Source organism: Eubalaena glacialis, chromosome 4, assembly GCF_028564815.1.
Source record: "Eubalaena glacialis isolate mEubGla1 chromosome 4, mEubGla1.1.hap2.+ XY, whole genome shotgun sequence".
Lineage (NCBI taxonomy): Eukaryota > Metazoa > Chordata > Mammalia > Artiodactyla > Balaenidae > Eubalaena > Eubalaena glacialis.
Window position 1 is genome coordinate 64,226,218 of NC_083719.1, and position 17,258 is coordinate 64,243,475.

At 34.8% G+C, this 17,258-nt stretch overlaps 1 protein-coding gene across 5 annotated transcripts in view; it reads left to right on the plus strand.

The window, feature by feature from the left end:
• Positions 1-17,258, plus strand: part of MSH3 (mutS homolog 3) — a 262,769-nt gene that overhangs the window by 222,758 nt on the left and 22,753 nt on the right. For all 5 annotated transcript variants that reach the window (XM_061189407.1, XM_061189402.1, XM_061189403.1 and 2 more), the window contains exon 20: positions 6,654-6,811. In XM_061189407.1, coding sequence (XP_061045390.1) covers positions 6,654-6,811 — 158 coding nt within the window. The remainder of the gene's footprint in view (positions 1-6,653; positions 6,812-17,258) is intronic.

The window sequence follows — 17,258 nt, forward strand, 5'->3', positions numbered from 1 at the left end:
AAAGGAAAATGTCATTCCTTTTGAAAATAATGGGAAGTACCAGATTTGCTTATTCATTTTTCGCTAACTTATATGCAATTTAAATCCAAAAGAGAGTAACATTTTAATTTGTGTAAGTACCATACACATACTTATTTTACTTATCAAACTCTTCCAATAAGTTTCACATTTGACTTTTACATTAAGCCTAAGGCAAACTTACTTTCATTTCCTTTTATCCATTTCCTTTAATTCATTTTGTCTGTTTCAATTAGAGTGTGTTGTGACTTTTTCTTCTTGTGGCTTAGTTTTAAGAAACATGATTTGCAAAAACTGTTACAGCAGTTATAATTTTGAAGGAATTTCATATTTTGTTTTCTTATTTACTTTAAATTTCACAAAATTCATGTAAGGCCAAGATTTCTGTTACTCATTCTTACAGATGAGGAAATGAGATGTACCTACCTAGTTAATGGCAAAGCCAGAAACTGATATCATCTTCTAACTACACATACTATTATATTTTGCTTTATCACTATAGATCTTATTTACTAAAATATTTAGTTATTAAATTAAGATTTTTTTAAGATACCCTGTCAAATTTATTGATTTTCACTGGTTGAAAAAATGGAATCGAACAATAAGTATAATTACTTTTATTTTTCAAGGCATTGGGAGGAGTAAGGTTGTCTACAAGATAAAAGGTGTATGTTTTTCTTATAGCTTTCCTTAATTACTGATTAAAAAAAAAATTTCTGCTCCTGCATTCCCATTGGCCACCCTCACGTGCTCATTGAATTTGGTAGTTCCGCTTCAGGCAGCTCCATAAACAATGCCTTCTCAGTTCAGGGGGCCTTAGCATGGCACGTGTAACCCTTCTGTAGGTTATCTCCTTTGTGTTATATTCTTTCACTTTCCATTATGTGCTTTTCTATAGTACTTTGTTTTTGTATAATATGCTGGAAATCCAAATAACAAAATGTCGTTTGGAACTTACGTGAATTTTTCTGAAATTATATGTGTTTTTGCAAAGAGTTACTTGATTGTTCATGATTATCCATGAAATAATTAAATCTTAAAGTAATTCACTTAAATAACTTTCAACTACCTGATATTTCAAACAAGTGGAAAGGTATAGATAACAGTATAACATTCATTTACCCCTCACTCAGATATCATATTGACATTTTGTAATAATTTAGGGTTTTTTTAAAGTGAATAAAATAGTATACGTAGAGCTAAGGTCATATGTAATTAACTACCATCTCTTTTCCTCCCTCTTTACCTCCTACCATCATTGGCAACCATTATCCTGATGTTATTTATTATCCTTATGCATGGCTTTTATTCTTTGATATAGATGTATCTTAATACTATATAAATATTTTTGTATATACTTAAAATTTACATAAATATGTGCCACTGAACCTATCTTATTGTATTCTACCTTGTAAATAATTGTTTTAATAATTGTACAAAGTAGATCTTTTCATTTTCCTAGTGATAGACAATTTCTATCTTTTGTCTATTACGAATACAAACAGTATTAGAGTGAACAGCTTTATAAATGTCTTTTTGAGCGCTTGTGCGTTTTCCTAGATTTCTAAAAGAGGAGTTGCTGTGTCATATGTACCAGTATATGGACTCTTTAACGTCAGTAAACATTTCCAAATTGCTCTCCACATTCTTGCCAACATGCTATGTAAACAGACTTTTAAACTTTTTGATGGTATGATGAATGTAAAAAGTTATTTCTTAAAATTATTCCTTCAAAAATTTTCACTATGGATATTTCTTTATTTTTCCATATGAATGTAAGGAATAGGTCCCTTGAAAAATACTGCTGATTTCACTTTCCTTTCCCTGATTAACATGTTTTTTTGGTCTTTCATGTTTCTTTTTTCTATAAATATCATATCCGTGTCCTTTGCACATTTTTCCATTGTTTTGGTATTATTAATAAGTAGGAATACTACTTCTTTGTTATATGCCTTTTTATTTTGTGTTTGATGACTGCTTTTAACAGTGGTTTTAAAAATTTAATCAAATGTATTAGTCTTTTCCTGTATGATTTATATTTTTGTGTTGCTTTTCCTATCTTGTTCAGTGAATCATTCTCTACCTTCATGTCATTAAGTCGTTCTCCCATGTTTTCTTCTAAAAGTTTAAGATTTGTTTTTCACATTTCTTTCTTTCATCCATCTAGATTCGATTTAGGGACTCTGTGAGATTCAAGCCTAACTATATTATCATATGGATACCCAGTTGTCCCACCATTGTTTATTGAACCATGGTATCTTTTTTGCTTATTTATAAAATAAGCAAAATACCAAGTGCCATGTATAGCTTTGTGTCCGGGCTTTCTGTTACTGCTATGTTTACCTGTGCCTAAAGCAATATTGCACTTTTAATTACTATAGCTTTATTACAAAGTCTCCTCTCACAATTGTGGTTCTTCAAAATTGTATTGACTTTTCTTTGTTTTTTTTTTTTGTTTTTTTTAATCTATCAAAGAAATTTCAAAATTAATTTCTGGAATTGTATTGCTTGGTAGATTAATTTGTGAGAATATATTCATTTCCTTTTTAAAATAACCTTTATTGAAATATACAGAATTATGCACAAATCATAAGTGTACAGCTTAGTGAATTTTCACAAAGTATACCCATTTAAGTATCCCAAAACCAGGTCGAGAAGTAGAACAATAGAATGGAAATGAACACATTCTAAAAGCTCCACTTGCAGAGTATGAGAGGGCCTCCCAGTAGCTACTTCCCCCCTGAAAGGTAATCACTGTCCTAATTTCTTTACCAAAGTATAATAATTTTGGTTATTTTTGCTTGTTTTTGAGCCTTATATTAATAGAGACATACAATATATACTCTTTGTGTCTGGCTTCTTTGATTCAACATTGGTTTTATGCAGTTCATCCATATTTTTTGCATATTGTTTATTTCCATTGTCATAGAGAATTTCATTGTATAAATACATGATAACTTTTCTGTTCTATTGATAAACATTTGAGTTACTTCCAATTTAGTACTATTATGAAAAGTATTACTGTGAACATTCTTTTACATTTTTTTTTAATATACATCATATACATTTCTGTTAGACATGTACCTAAGAGCAGAATTGTTCAGATATGTTTACTTTCAGCTTTAATAGATTCTGCCAAACAGTTTTCCAAAATAGTGTACAATTTACTTCCCCAGTAGCAGTATATAAAAATTCTAGTTGTTTTGCATCTTTGCCAAAGCTTAATACTGGCAGTTTTTGGTTTTAACTTTAGCCATTTAGTGAAGTGATGTGGTCTCTCTGATTTGGTTTACATTTTCTTAATGATTTGAAGTAGAATGTCATCTTACTGGCCATTTGTGTTTTTTCTCTTGTCATTCATTAATTCATTAATTTATTTATTTATTCATTTATTCATTCATTCATTCATTCATTTAGGCTGCATCGGGTCTTTAGTTGTGGCACTGCGAGGTCTTTGTTGTGGCCTGCGGGATCTTGCACTGCAGCACATGGGCTTCTGTCTAGTTGTGGCTTGCAGGTTTTCTCTCTGTAGTTGTGGCACACGGGCTCCAGAGCACGTGGGCTCTGTAGTTTGCAGCATGCAGGGCTCTCTAGTTGAGGCGCTCAACAAGCTCAGCAGTTGTGGCGCATGAGCTTAGTTGCCCCATGGCACGTGGGATCTTAGTTCCCCAACCAGGGATCGAACCCGCGTCCCCTGCATTGCAGGACGGATTCTTTACCGCTGGACCACCAGGGAAGTCCCTCTCTTGTCATTTACAAATTTTTTTTTCCAGCCATATTTCTTGAGGTTGTCTTTCTTTTGATTTGTGGGAGTTCATTATGTATACTGTATTCAAGTCTTTGGGAAATACTTAGTGCGTATATCTTCTATTCCATAATTTTTCATTCTCTTAATGACATCTTTTAATGAATAAAAGTTCTTAATTTTAATGTACTCTAATTTTCAACGTTTTTCTTTACAGTTAATTGTGATTCATGATCAGCTTATGAAATCTTCATCTACCCCAAGGTCATATGTTATTGTCTAATAACCTTATAGTTTTTCCCTGTCTTTGAAGTCTATAATCCACCTGGAATTGATTTTTATGATGTAACTTAAGAAATCAAGATTTAAAATTTTTCTATATGGATATCTTTTTGACTCAGCACCAGTCATTAAAAGGAACATCCTTTGTCCACTGTGCTACAATGTCACTTTTGTCATAAGTCAGGAAACTGTATACATGTCAGTCTGTTCTGGACTGTATTCTGTTCCACTGGTCTATTTGTGTCTGTGCCGGAATCACAGCCTTCTATTCTATGAACATGGCGCTTTCTTTAACTTAGGCCTTCTTTAATTTCTTTCAATAATGTTTTGTAGTTTTCTCTTTAGAAGTCTTGGTCATTTTGTTAGGTTTATTCCTAGGTATTTGATTTCTTTTGATACTATGGTAAATTATATCATTAAATTTTTAAAATTTGCAATTACTTGTTGCTAAAATGTAGAAATAAAGTTGGCATTTGAATACTGAACTTATGCCCCGAGCCCTTCCTTGCTCAATTCATTTGTCAATTCTAATTATTTTCATAGATTACTTTAGATTTTTCTGGAAACACAGTTTTTCCTGTATGTCATTATTCCTTTATGTAGGAATAATGACAGTTTCATCATTTTCTTTCCAATTCTTATACCTTTTATTTCCTTTTCCTGCAATTTTTTAAATGAATGGATATTGAATTTTATCATATGCTTTCTGTGTGTCATTGGAGAGCATCGTATGATTTCTTTATTCTGTTAATGTGGTGAATTACGTTGATTGGCTTTTGAATATTAAACCAACCTTGTATTCCTCAAAAATTCTAAATGGTTTGTATATCCTTGGATTGTCTTATTAATATTTTATTAAGGAGTCTTGCATATATTATATATTTATGGATGAAACTGACCTGTAATTTTTTTTTTCTTGTAATGCTCTTGTCAGGTTTTGATGTCAAGATTATGTTGGCTTTCTGAAATGATTTGGGAAGAGTTCCCTCTTGTTCTCTTCTCTAGAAGAGTTTTTGTAAGATTAGTACTATTTCTTTTTTATATGTTTGCAAGAATTCAGTGGGGAAGTTATCTGGGTTTGGGGTTTTTCTTTTGGAAGGGCTTTTAATTACAGATTTAATTCTTTAATAGGTATAGGATTATTCAGATTTTCTATTTCTTGTGTAATTTCTGTCAATTTTAAAAAAGAAATCTGTTCATTTAATTTGAATTTCATATGCCAAATGTTCATTTGTTTATAATAGGCTTATTATTTTTTAACATCTGTAGGAGAATTTTTAAAATTTTAATCATAAGTTTTATCATTCTACTTGTACCAAGTTTGTTTCCTTTGCTCTTACTGTGCTAGGCTCTTTCTGTTCCAAGAAACACAGATTCACTCAAGTTCCTTCCAGTAATGGAGATTCATGAGGCTCATTATAAAGCCATATGTAATCCTAAGAGAAAGGAATCACACAGGAAGAGCAAGATCTCTAGTATACCTTGGCTTTAGGGAGACTGGAAATGTATGGTTAATAAGGATATGGGACATCTTTAGAGACGGAACAGGTTTACTTTTTAATACCTTTAATAGTAAGACTTTCTAATGCTTTACTCTAATGCCCCAATTATTTGCATGAAGTTTCTTAATTCCTCTTGGCTCTTCTCTATTTTTTCTTTCCCTGCCCTACCTTTTGGTTACTCATAACTTCTTACTCATGGTCCCCAGTGCCTTGTAGCCTCATTTTGTGTTTCTTTTCAACCTCTCCTCCAGTTTGACTGAACCTCTCCATGGTTCTTGATTTCAGCTCCCAAGAGATTAGTTCATTAGTTTCAGAAGACCCGTATGTGAAGCCACCTCTTAGGCTGTTGGTCAGTTACCAGTTGGTTACTCTTGACCAGGCAGGTATTGCCAAGAGTGGTGGGTTCACATAGCATAGCACATGGATGCCTTAGGCTAACTCCTCTGCAGAGGGCTGCAGCTGGACAGTTTCTCTTAGGATGTAGTCTATACATGGCAAGTACTAGAATTAGTTAATACAGGTAAGTTCTAGAAATTAAATCATTGCAAGTGTTGCAGCTTTTCTCCCATTTTGACTTATTCTGGTGAAATACCAGTGAGTAATTAAATCCTGATAAAACCAATATCTAGAATTTGGTATTATCCATCCCTTTAGCAGTTATCCCTCTTTAACTGAAAATATTCATGTGCTATCAACCCAGATTAGGGCTTTCTGCAATTAGATGTGTAATACCTATAATTTTAGTATGGACAAATGGAAATTGATAGATTTTGAATATAAGTAATATAAAAAACAGACATAGGCAGATTAATGATTTTTTAAAGAGAAAGCTATAGTATTTATCTCGTTTAGGTTGCTTCTTGTTATTTCCTTTTTTAAGTCCAGAAACAACCATATGTACTGCTAAGACTTCACTGTTCTGTAATAGCACAGTTCAAGTTGAAGACAAAGAGGTCCTCTTTCCCTTTGTGATACTTAATGGGTGACATATTTAAACACCACACCTTAATCTTTTGCCTAATGCATTCTCATTTATGGAATAAATTGTAGCTATTACATAGAAGCCCCTCTAGTACAATAAGTGAAATTGCTTTTTAATTTTCTAGGGGGACTCAGAGAGAGTAATGATAATTACTGGACCAAACATGGGTGGAAAGAGCTCCTACATAAAGCAAGTTGCATTGATTACTATCATGGCTCAGATTGGCTCCTATGTTCCGGCAGAGGAAGCAACAATTGGAATTGTGGATGGCATTTTCACAAGGTAAAAACATTAGTTCTATTTGAATATATTTCTGACAATAAATCAAGCCCACATCGTCACATGAATTTTCTTCTTACGTACATAGTTAGGTGAACAGATTTGTTATATAGGATTTTGCTATTTAGAATTTAGGAACTTAAAGAAATCATTTCATCATGAAATTAATATCAGAAGAGACCTAGGAGATCATTTTGGTCATTTTCAACTTGTTTTTAGTTACCGAGTTCTTTCTTAAAGGAAATTATTTGTAGAAGCTGAAAATTAAACAGATAAAAGCAGATCTGCTCTGCCTTAATCAGAGGTAGAAGGCTTGAACCTAAATGTCCATCGACAGATGAATGGATAAAGAAGATGTGGTACATATATACAATGGAATATTACTCAGCCATAAAAAAGAATGAAATAATGCCATTTGCAGCAACATGGATGGACCTAGAGATGATCATATTAAGTGAAGTAAGTCAAAGACAAATATTATATATCACTTATATGTGGAATCTAAAAAATGATACAAATGAACTTACTTACAAAACAGAAACAGACTCACAGACTTAGAAAGCAAACTTATGGTTACCAAAGGGGAAAGGTGGAGGGAGGGATAAATTAGGAGGTTGGGATTAACATATATACATTACTATATATAAAATAGATAAACAACAAGGACCTACTGTACAGCACAGGGAACTCTACTCAATACTCTGTAATAACCTATATGGGAAAAGAATCTGAAAAAGAATAGATATATGTATATGTATAACTAAATCACTTTGCTGTACACCTAAAACTAACACAACATTGTAAATCAACTATACTGCAATATAAAATAAAATTTTTCTTAATTTCAAAAAAAAAAAAGAGGTAGAAGGCTTGGAAACTTGGCTCCTAGGCTCTATAGAGCAGTCTGCAACCTAGTCTACCCTCCTTATTTTATAGGTCGGGAACTGACAACAGACTGGAAAAGGCACTGGCCCAAGATAATTTAATTCATATTCTTTTTTGCTGTAAGGACATAACATGCAACTGGCTAAGACTTACCCTCAACCTATAAACCTAAATTTCATGCCGTATTAGGAATATAGGTGAAATATCGTGGTCTCACCAATTAGGATTTATAGTTTAATCTATTTACTCAGATTTATCAGTTCTTAAAATATTATTTATACTTCTTACACTTACATTTTTAGAAAAAAGTAAATATAGTCTATAGTGTATAGTCAAAGTATATGTGTAGAGTGTCTGATTTATTTTCCTACTTATTTAATATTTGACCCTTGAACACATCAGAATATATCACATGCTAAGGTTCATGTAGTTGAGTAGACATTAAAACACTTTAAGGCTTGGTTTTTAATCAGAGAATGAACAAAAGCAAAGCAACCTAAATTCTGTTGGGTTGGCTAAAAGGTTTGTTCCTTTTTTACCGTAAGATGGCTCTAGTAGTTCTTAGCTGTCTTTAACTTCATTTGAAACAATTTTGTTAGATTGTATTGTGACAGCTTTCATATCAGCGTGCATTTTAAAAAAAACATCAAAATTGGTGAATTTTTGTGTAGCCATTTTAATATTGAAGATGGAAGAAGAAAGCAACATTTTCAGCGTATTATGCTTTATTATTTCAAGAAAGGTAAAAAGGCACCTGAAACACAAAAAAAGATTTTTGCATGTATGGAGAAGATGCTGTGACTGATCAAATGTGTCAAAAGTGGTTTGTGAAGTTTTGTGCTGGAGATTTCTTGCTGGACAATGCTCCACGGTCAGGTAGACCAGTAGAAGTTGATAGCGATCAAATCGAGACATTCAATGAGAACAATCAACGTTATACCACGCGGGAGATACCCGACATACTCAAAATATCCAAATCAAGCATTGAAAATCATTTGCACCAGCTTGGTTATGTTAATCGCTTTGATGTTTGGGATCCACGTAAGTTAAGTGAAAAAAACCTTCTTGACTGTATTTCCGCGTCCAATTCTCTACTGAAACGTAATGAAAATGTTCTGTTTTTAAAACAAGTTGTGACGGGCGATGAAAAGTGGATATTGTACAATCATGTGGAATGCAAGAGATCGTGGGGCAAGCGAAATGAACCACCACCAACCACAGCAAAGGCTGGTCTACATCCAAAGAAGGTTATGTACTGTGTGCATCTTGAGATTGGAAGGGAGTCCTCTATTATGAGCTCCTTCTGGAAAACCAAATGATTAATTCCAACAAGTATTGCTCCCAGTTAGACCAACTGAAAGCACACTCTATGAAAAGTGTCCATAATTAGTCAACAGAAAATGCATTGTCTGCCATCAGGATAACGCAAGACCACATGTTTCTTTGATGACCAGGCAAAAACCGTTACAGCTTGGCCGGGAAGTTCTAATTCATCCACCGTATTCATGAGACATTGCACCTTCAGATTTCCATTTATTTCGGTCTTTACAAAATTCTCTTAAAGGAAAAAATTTCAATTCCCTGGAACACTGTAAACAGTTCTTTGCTCGAAAAGATAAAAAGTTTTGGGAAGATGGAATTATGAAGTTGCCTGAAAAATGGCAGAAGGTAGAGGAACAAAACAGTAAATATGTTGTTCAATAAAGTTCTTGGTGAAAATGAAAAATGTGTCATTTATTTTTACTTAAAAACCGAAGACATTTTTTGGCCAACCCAATATTTGATGCCATATCACCAAACATGTTATTTTGATCTCCATATATTTGTAAATGAACTCAATATAATAAATTTAAAAAATATTTCTTTAGTTTTTAACATTATAATTAATTTTCTATTTCCTAAGAAGAAATACTAGGTATTTTATTTTGGTTACATTATTAGGAGGAGTGACAGAGAAATTTCATCAATAGAAAAAAGATTAAAAAGAGAAAAATAAAAAGAAAGAGAAAAAATATCTTGGGCAATGTAAGGTAATTTGTCTGGAAGAGAATCTTGTTAGCAGAATATCAGGAATGTTTTTAGATACAAGTAATAGAAAAGAAAATAAGGGTTTACTTTTCTCATTTAACAAGGAAGCTTGAAATAGGTGACCACTTCTGATGTTTCAGTGGCTCTGCAGTTTTGTTGTCTTCTCCTCATAGTTGCAAGATGGTTGCTGTGACTCCAGACATCACATTGATATTCATATGAGGAAAAAGGAAAAAGGAATGCAAAAGCTTCTCCTTTTTTTCAGGAAATCAGTACCTTTTCAGAAGCCTCCCAGAAAACTTTCACTTACATTTCGCTAACCAGCGCTGTGTCTCATGGCCATAATTACAAGCAAAACAAAGTATGAATTTGATTTTATCCGCTTTTATAACAGAGTTAGGCAAGGGACAGGTGTTCAGGAATGGATTCAGAGGTAACCAGAAAATAGTTTCTGCCACAAGGAATGAATTCAATGATAATAACAATAACTAACCTTTGTGATGATAACATATTTATAATATTAGTATAATAAAATTCTTACCAATGTATAGAACCTGTTCTATATATATAAAATATTTATATAAAGTATATTCGGTGAGAGCAAATATAAGCCTTCTGGAAAAGGACAAAGTGCATTAATTCAACAAATTTGGATCGTTATCCATTCATTTTCATTTGTTCATTCATCCAACACATACTAACTTGGCATCTAACATAAGACAAGCACTCAGAATACAAAGCAATCATAGTTTCTGTTCCCATGAAGTTTACCTGATGGAGAAGATCAGCATAAACCAAAAAATTGTATAAAGAAATGTAAAATTGCAGCTGTGACAAGTCTACAAAGGCTAGGTATATGAGTCTGTGGCAGCCTGTGGTGCTGGGACCTGATCTGGTCAGGAACGTCAGGAGAAGGCTTCCTTTAGCAAGTGATGTGTAATCTGAAGGAGGCGTTAACTAATCAAAGGAAAGAGCATTTCAGACCAAGAAAGCAGCATACGCAAATGTTCTTTCACATTAAAAAAAACCATAGTGAGACAGCAGCTGAGGGGTGGCCCTCTAGGGGAGCAAGATTCTCCATGAAGCTGAAGACAATAGGTAAGGGCAAATTACACGGAGTGTAGGCCGTGTTAGGAGTTTGTGTAAGAGCCATGGGAAACCATTGAAGGGTTTTAAGCAGGGCTTGGTATGATCACATCTACATTGGCTGAAATGCAGAGAATGTTTGGAGGAAGGACACAGTTGATCAGCGCAGTCTTATCAGTAGGCCCTTGCGGTGGCCTTGGTGAGAGGTATCAGTAGTTTGGACTGGGTTGTAGTGTTAGTTTAAATGGAAAGGAGCCATATTTGAAAGGTAATAAATAACAGGAAATAAATCAACAGGATTTGGTGATAGATGGGATATGAGGCTGAGATAAATGGAGTTTTCAGCAATGACAGTGGTTTGTGCATCTGGGTGGAGAATGCCGGTATTTACTGGAAGAGAGTGATTTTTTTTCCATGGATCCTGACTTTATTTTTGGTTTTTTGATTTACAATGTTGTGTTAGTTTCAGGTGTACAGCAAAGTGATTCAGTTATACACATATTCATTCTTTTTCAGATTCTTTACCCATGTAGGTTATTACAGAATATTCAATAGGACCTATACAGTAGGTCCTTGTTGGTTATCTATTTTATATATAGTAGTGTGTATATGTTAATCACAAGCTCCTAATTTATCCCTCCCCCCCATGTTTCCCCTTTGGTAACCATAAATTTGTTTTTGAAATCTGTGAGTCTGTTCCTGTTTTGTAAGTAAGTTATTTGTATCATTTTTTAAAATTAGATTCCACATGAGTGATATCATATACTTGTCTTTGTCTGACTTATTTCACTTAGTATGCTAATCTCTAGGTCCATCTATGTTGCTGCAAATGACATTATTTTGTTCTTTTTTATGGCTGAGTATTGACTTGGTTTTTGTATGTAGTAGGTAGCAATACTCTGGGACCATAGGGAAGCTGTCATGTAGTCAGTTGGATATAAAGTTTGAGTTCAGAGGGAGAGATGAAAGGTAACAATATAGATTTGTTGTGAGACATCTTTGTATAAGTGGGAAGTGAGATCCTGGGTGTGGATGAGATCATGTTGGCAGAGAGTAAGTATAGTGAAGAAGATAATGTTCCAAGGCTGAGCCTTAGAACTGCCAACATGTCATGGCTGAGTAAGAAGATAAGCTTGAAAAACCAACAAAGAAGGAGTACCCAGAGAGGTAGGGGAAAACCAGGACATCCCAGTGTCATGGGAGCACGGGGAAAAGTGCTTCAAGGAGGAAGGAAGTGGTCCACAGCGCTGAAAGGCTGAATGAGATGAAGCCTGAAAAGTCCACCTTGGTTTTAGCAAAATGGATATGACTAGTGACCTTTGCAAGAGCTGTTATGGTGGAGTGGTGGGGCCTCACTCCAGTTAAAGAGAGTTAGAGAGTAAGTGAGAGGTTAGGAAATAGAGTTAGTAGGTGACCCTGGAGCAGATTGGCTGGGAAGAGGGGGTGAGAGATCCAATAAGGGACTTGTTTTATTTTTGAGTGGTGGACTTGAACATGTTTAAGAGGGATATCCAGTGGAATATGTTATGTCCATGAATTTATGATTCTAAAAAAATGCATCAGTCACCTTAGAGGATATTAGAATGAATTCATGGTACTTAAAACAAAAAATCACCAGTCACTTTGGAGAATGAAAATTGAAAAATAAAGGGGAAGAATCATGCAGCTACCATGCCTTTCCAAAAATATGATGAGAAGAATTTTCTCTTTATGAAAGTGTTCCAGCTAACAGAGATGGAATAATAGTATTAGAATATCACCCCCTCTCTTTTTTTGCAATCCCTAATGTAGTTATAGATCTAGGCGATAATTAGAAATGGCTGGTAATGTCATGAAAAGAGAGACGACCAGACATTTGGCCAAAGTTTGTAACACAAGCTATGAAGTCTGGGCAAACAAATCAAACCTTAATCTATTTGGATATCTAGATCTATCTGAAACACAGAGAGATATTGATCTTTTATACTTCAGGATTTTTTTTTGTGGGGGGAGGGCTGCACTGGGTCTTAGTTGCGGCACACGGGATCTTTGTTGCGGCATGTGGACTTCTTAGTTGCGGCATGTGGACTTCTTAATTGTGGCATGCATGCGGTATCTAGTTCCCCGACCAGGGATCGAACCCGGGCCCCCTGCATTGGGAGCGCAGTCTTACCCACTGGACCAGCAGGGAAGTCCCTATACTGCAAGATTGATCACAACTTTAAAACATTAATTAGCAAAGAATCATTTCAGTCAGTTAAAGGAATAAATAGATTATAAAGATATAAACACTGAAATATGGGACATTCTCTTATGCTTTACCATTTAAGTAGCTGTTGTTTCATGGACCTTAAGGTCATGTTTATAAAAGCAGTCTGCCATGGGCCCTGAGTGTCCCTGCATGTCCCTACTGAGTACACCAAGAAAGCCCCTGATTGCTCCCTACCTGGGCATTTGTCAGGGTTGGGCTTGCAGCAAGCAATCTTGAGGGAAGAGGTAATAACATCTCCCCACAAAGAGGAAGCTTGCTTCTTTTTGTTGTACAAGTAGTGAATCCTCAAGTTCAGTTTTCTGCCTTGTAATACAACCCACTGCATGCACAGCATCCATGGTGAGCCCTGTGCCTTGCCCTTACGGGACTTGACAGCTGATGCAAACCAATATGGGTAAAAGTCCTTTGTTTCTGATTCAGGGTTTTCATGTCTTTTGCTAGCATCTGTGAAACCATATTGGCTTAACTTGATATAAATAGGGTAAAATCCCAGACTTTGCCCAGTTCTGGATGGGTCAGTAGGATTCTCTCATCTCTTGCTAATAATAAGTGCCCCTAAAATGTGAGTAGATAGGTTATGTGTGGGAAAGGATGGAAGCTTTAGAGCCAGAAAGCTCAGGTCTCAATACAAGTTCACCAATTTCCTGACTGTGTGCTATTTACCTCATTCACCTAGAGCCTTGAAAGAAGTATGGTGTCATGGAATTTAAAAAAAAAAAAAAAGTGTTATAGTTGGGTACAAATCCCACTTTTGCTACTTAACAACTATCTGACCTTTGGCAAATTACTTGACTTCTCAATGTCTCAGTTTTTTCATCTATAAAATGGAGATAATACTGCTTAATCACAGATTATTGTGGGAATTAAGTACATGAAGTGCCTGGTATGTAATAGGTACTCAATAAATTTGAGTTTTGTTCCTTCTTCTAGAGTCTGTGTCATTTGTATTTTGGATTTAAAAGTCTGTCTTCATATATATGTTAGTATAGTACTCCTTTTCTAAACTTAGCCTCAGGTCTCACATCTATAAAACAAAATGTTTGATAATACCAGGTTCTGAGAATAATTTTTAAAGGGTATGAAATCACTATGAATTGCTGGTCTTAGCTGTCATCCTTGAAAGAAGTTAACCAAATATTCCGCACTCTAAACCTTGCCGACACCAAATTCATTGTTTCAGTATAGTAGTATTCATTCTGAGTTAACTCCTGCAAACACATTAGTTTATTCATCTACTTGGGGATACATTTTATAGTTACCTGGTCCTGATGGGCCAGTCCAGAAGTAGTATTACATGAAAGAATATTCTTATTACAATACATGAAAAAGAGCTGGTTATGAAGCTTGGCATTCAGTGTGATTCCACTTTTGTATGACAAATTATATATGTAAATATATGCAGAGAAAACCATCTAGATAGAAGGCTGCATTCCAAAATATCGTAAAAGATATGGGATTATGGTGACTTTTCTTTAGTTTGGCTTATGAATATTTTCAAAATTCTGAAATAAAGAGGTAACAAAAGTACTCCCCTGCCCAAAAAATGTTAAGGGTTATATCAGTCAAAATGAGATGTTTCATAGGTGTCTAATGAAATGCATATATGGTCATTGTCTGGGAATACTTTTTTCCAGGACAGACTTCTCTTCCCTACTCAGTATCATGGAATTTGGGGTTCTAAGCTTTAAACCTTCCCAACAGCATATCAGACCTTATTTTTCCAAAGTTTTAACCCAGCCTCTAAGTAGCCCTAGTTCTTCCTCCTTTAGGAATTGATGGCTTTCTGTCAGATCAGTATGCAAGACTGGTGTCTTTAATTTTCATAACAGAAACATTGCCCTTTGCACATTTAACATCTTTGATTTTTTTTAACCCTTAACGTACATTGGATTTTTTTTAATGGAGCTTTTAAAGTATGTTGAAACCTGGACCCTGCCCTCAGAGGTTCTAAGTTGGCCTGGGGCAGGGTCTGGGAATTTGAATTTTACATGTGTCCAAGTGGTTTTGAAATGTGGGCAAGGCTGAGAAGCATTTCCCCAAGCCCTTGCTGGAGAGCTCAGTTATTTAATTCTAAAAGTAAGAGAAGCTTATTATGAAAACTATTTACAGTGTAGTAGGGTATTAAGTGAAATGTTTACTTCTCTACAGGTCAGCATCTATTTATGGTTTTTCATGTAACTTTCCACAAGTTTAGAGGTATACATAAGTCTTCTCTCTTAAATGGTCTTACACTAAGCATTATTATTATGTAGCTTGCTTTTATTTCCTAACCTGGGGGAAACTGAATTTCCCTGTCAGTTCTTACAGATTAGTCTCACACTTTTATTGACTGTGGTGTGTCTGCTATGCAGAGGTTCCCTGAACTGTTTAACCTCTGAGACCTCCATCTGGGATGCACTGCTCTAGTAGAAGGACCCTGTTCCCTGTCCATTCCCCCTGTCCTCGCCTTTTCTTCCTATTACCATTGGAAAGGAGTCTATGTGGACCACATTCAGTTATATCCCTAGGATTTTAAATTTTTACTAGGATATGGTTTAATATTATAACCTCATATTTTTCATTTGTTTATTATGAAATTATTCAGACATATTACAATCCCCCATGTAGCTTCCAGCCTACTAAAGAAATAAAGCATTGCCAATCCAACTGAACCCATAACCCTCCCTGGTCCTGTTCCCCTCCACCCCATCCAGAGTAACCCTTTTTGACTCTGGTTTTTATCTCATGAGTTTCTCTATATTTTTACTACATAGGTATGTTTTGAAATAATATATGGAATTATTTGGTATGCTTTTAAACTTTATGTTTGGTATGCTTTTAAACATCATTCTTCTGCAAGTGGCTTTTTCCCCCTCAATGTTATATTTATGAACTTCATCCATATGGATGCATATAATTCTAGTTCACTCATTTTTCTCTAATTATGATAGTCCATTGTATGCATGTACCATAGTTTATCCATTTTTCTTGATGAATATCTAATATGATTCAAATTTGTTGCAAATATCAACAGTGCTGATACCTGTCTTACACACATCTAGTACACGTGTGAGATTTCTGATTCTGGGCTTTATCTAGGAGTGGGACCGTAGAGTGTAAGGAATGTGCATCTTTCTTGTTCTTCAAGGAACATGGACCAGTTTAGAATCCCACCAGCAGTGTGTAAAAGTTTGTCCCTATGATATAAATTAATTAGAACAAGAAATACCCATTTGATGATGTTACTATATAGTCTCAAAAATTGGTCATAAGGGCATTTTCATTTCTATTAATATCTTTTACATGAAGTACCATCTGATAAATCACATTTTATTAATGCTAAGGAATTTTTTTCTCTCCATGTGCGTGCTGTGCCTGTTTATAAAGAGATTTGAAGCAATTTATTGGCCTTCCCTGACAAACTGCCAGGCCTCATGTTTTCAGCCAATGGCTGCTTCCCCTTTAATTCTTTTTTGTCTTGACTGCCAAGAGGTTAAGAGCTAAATTTAAGGCGCAAGCGTAGAAACAAATTTGGTTTAGTTTTCCCCATCTCTTCTTATATGGGAGTATTTCTCCATGAGTATTTCTCTAGCATGATTCTTAGAACAGCTGCATCAGAATCAGAGATGCTTGTTAAAAATGCTGCTTTCTAAGGCCTGTCACAGACCTATTATATTGGAATCTTCAGCGTGAGACCCTAAAATTAGCATTTTAAAAGCTCATGCTAAATTTGCTGTCTCAAATTTGAGCATCTACTCTATGGCTTGTAATCTTACTTTCACATTCATTGTAACTCTTCTGTTATAAATATTTTGTTATTCTAAATCACTTCAAATCCTTTTTTGTGCTCAATGGAAAAAATATTAAAATCTAGCAGATGTGTGCATAAAATTTGGCTCCAAACTTTATCTTTTTTTTTTTGGTCATGCCGCGTGGCATGCGGGATCTTAGTTCCCCGACCAGGGATCGAACCCATGCCCCGTGCAGTGGAAGCATGGAGTCCTAACCACTGGACTGCCAGGGAATTCCCAAACTTTATCTTTAAATTGGTTATTTTTGCATTATTAATTGGACATTTACAACACTAGGTTTAAATTCATGTTTTCCATAAATATTCATTGAGTGCCTACTATGTGGTGTGTGCTGTGCCATAAGAAGAATAAATAAATGCGTGAAAAGCTATAAATAGGAGGCTTTGGGAGTCTTTTTCTGGATGTTGTA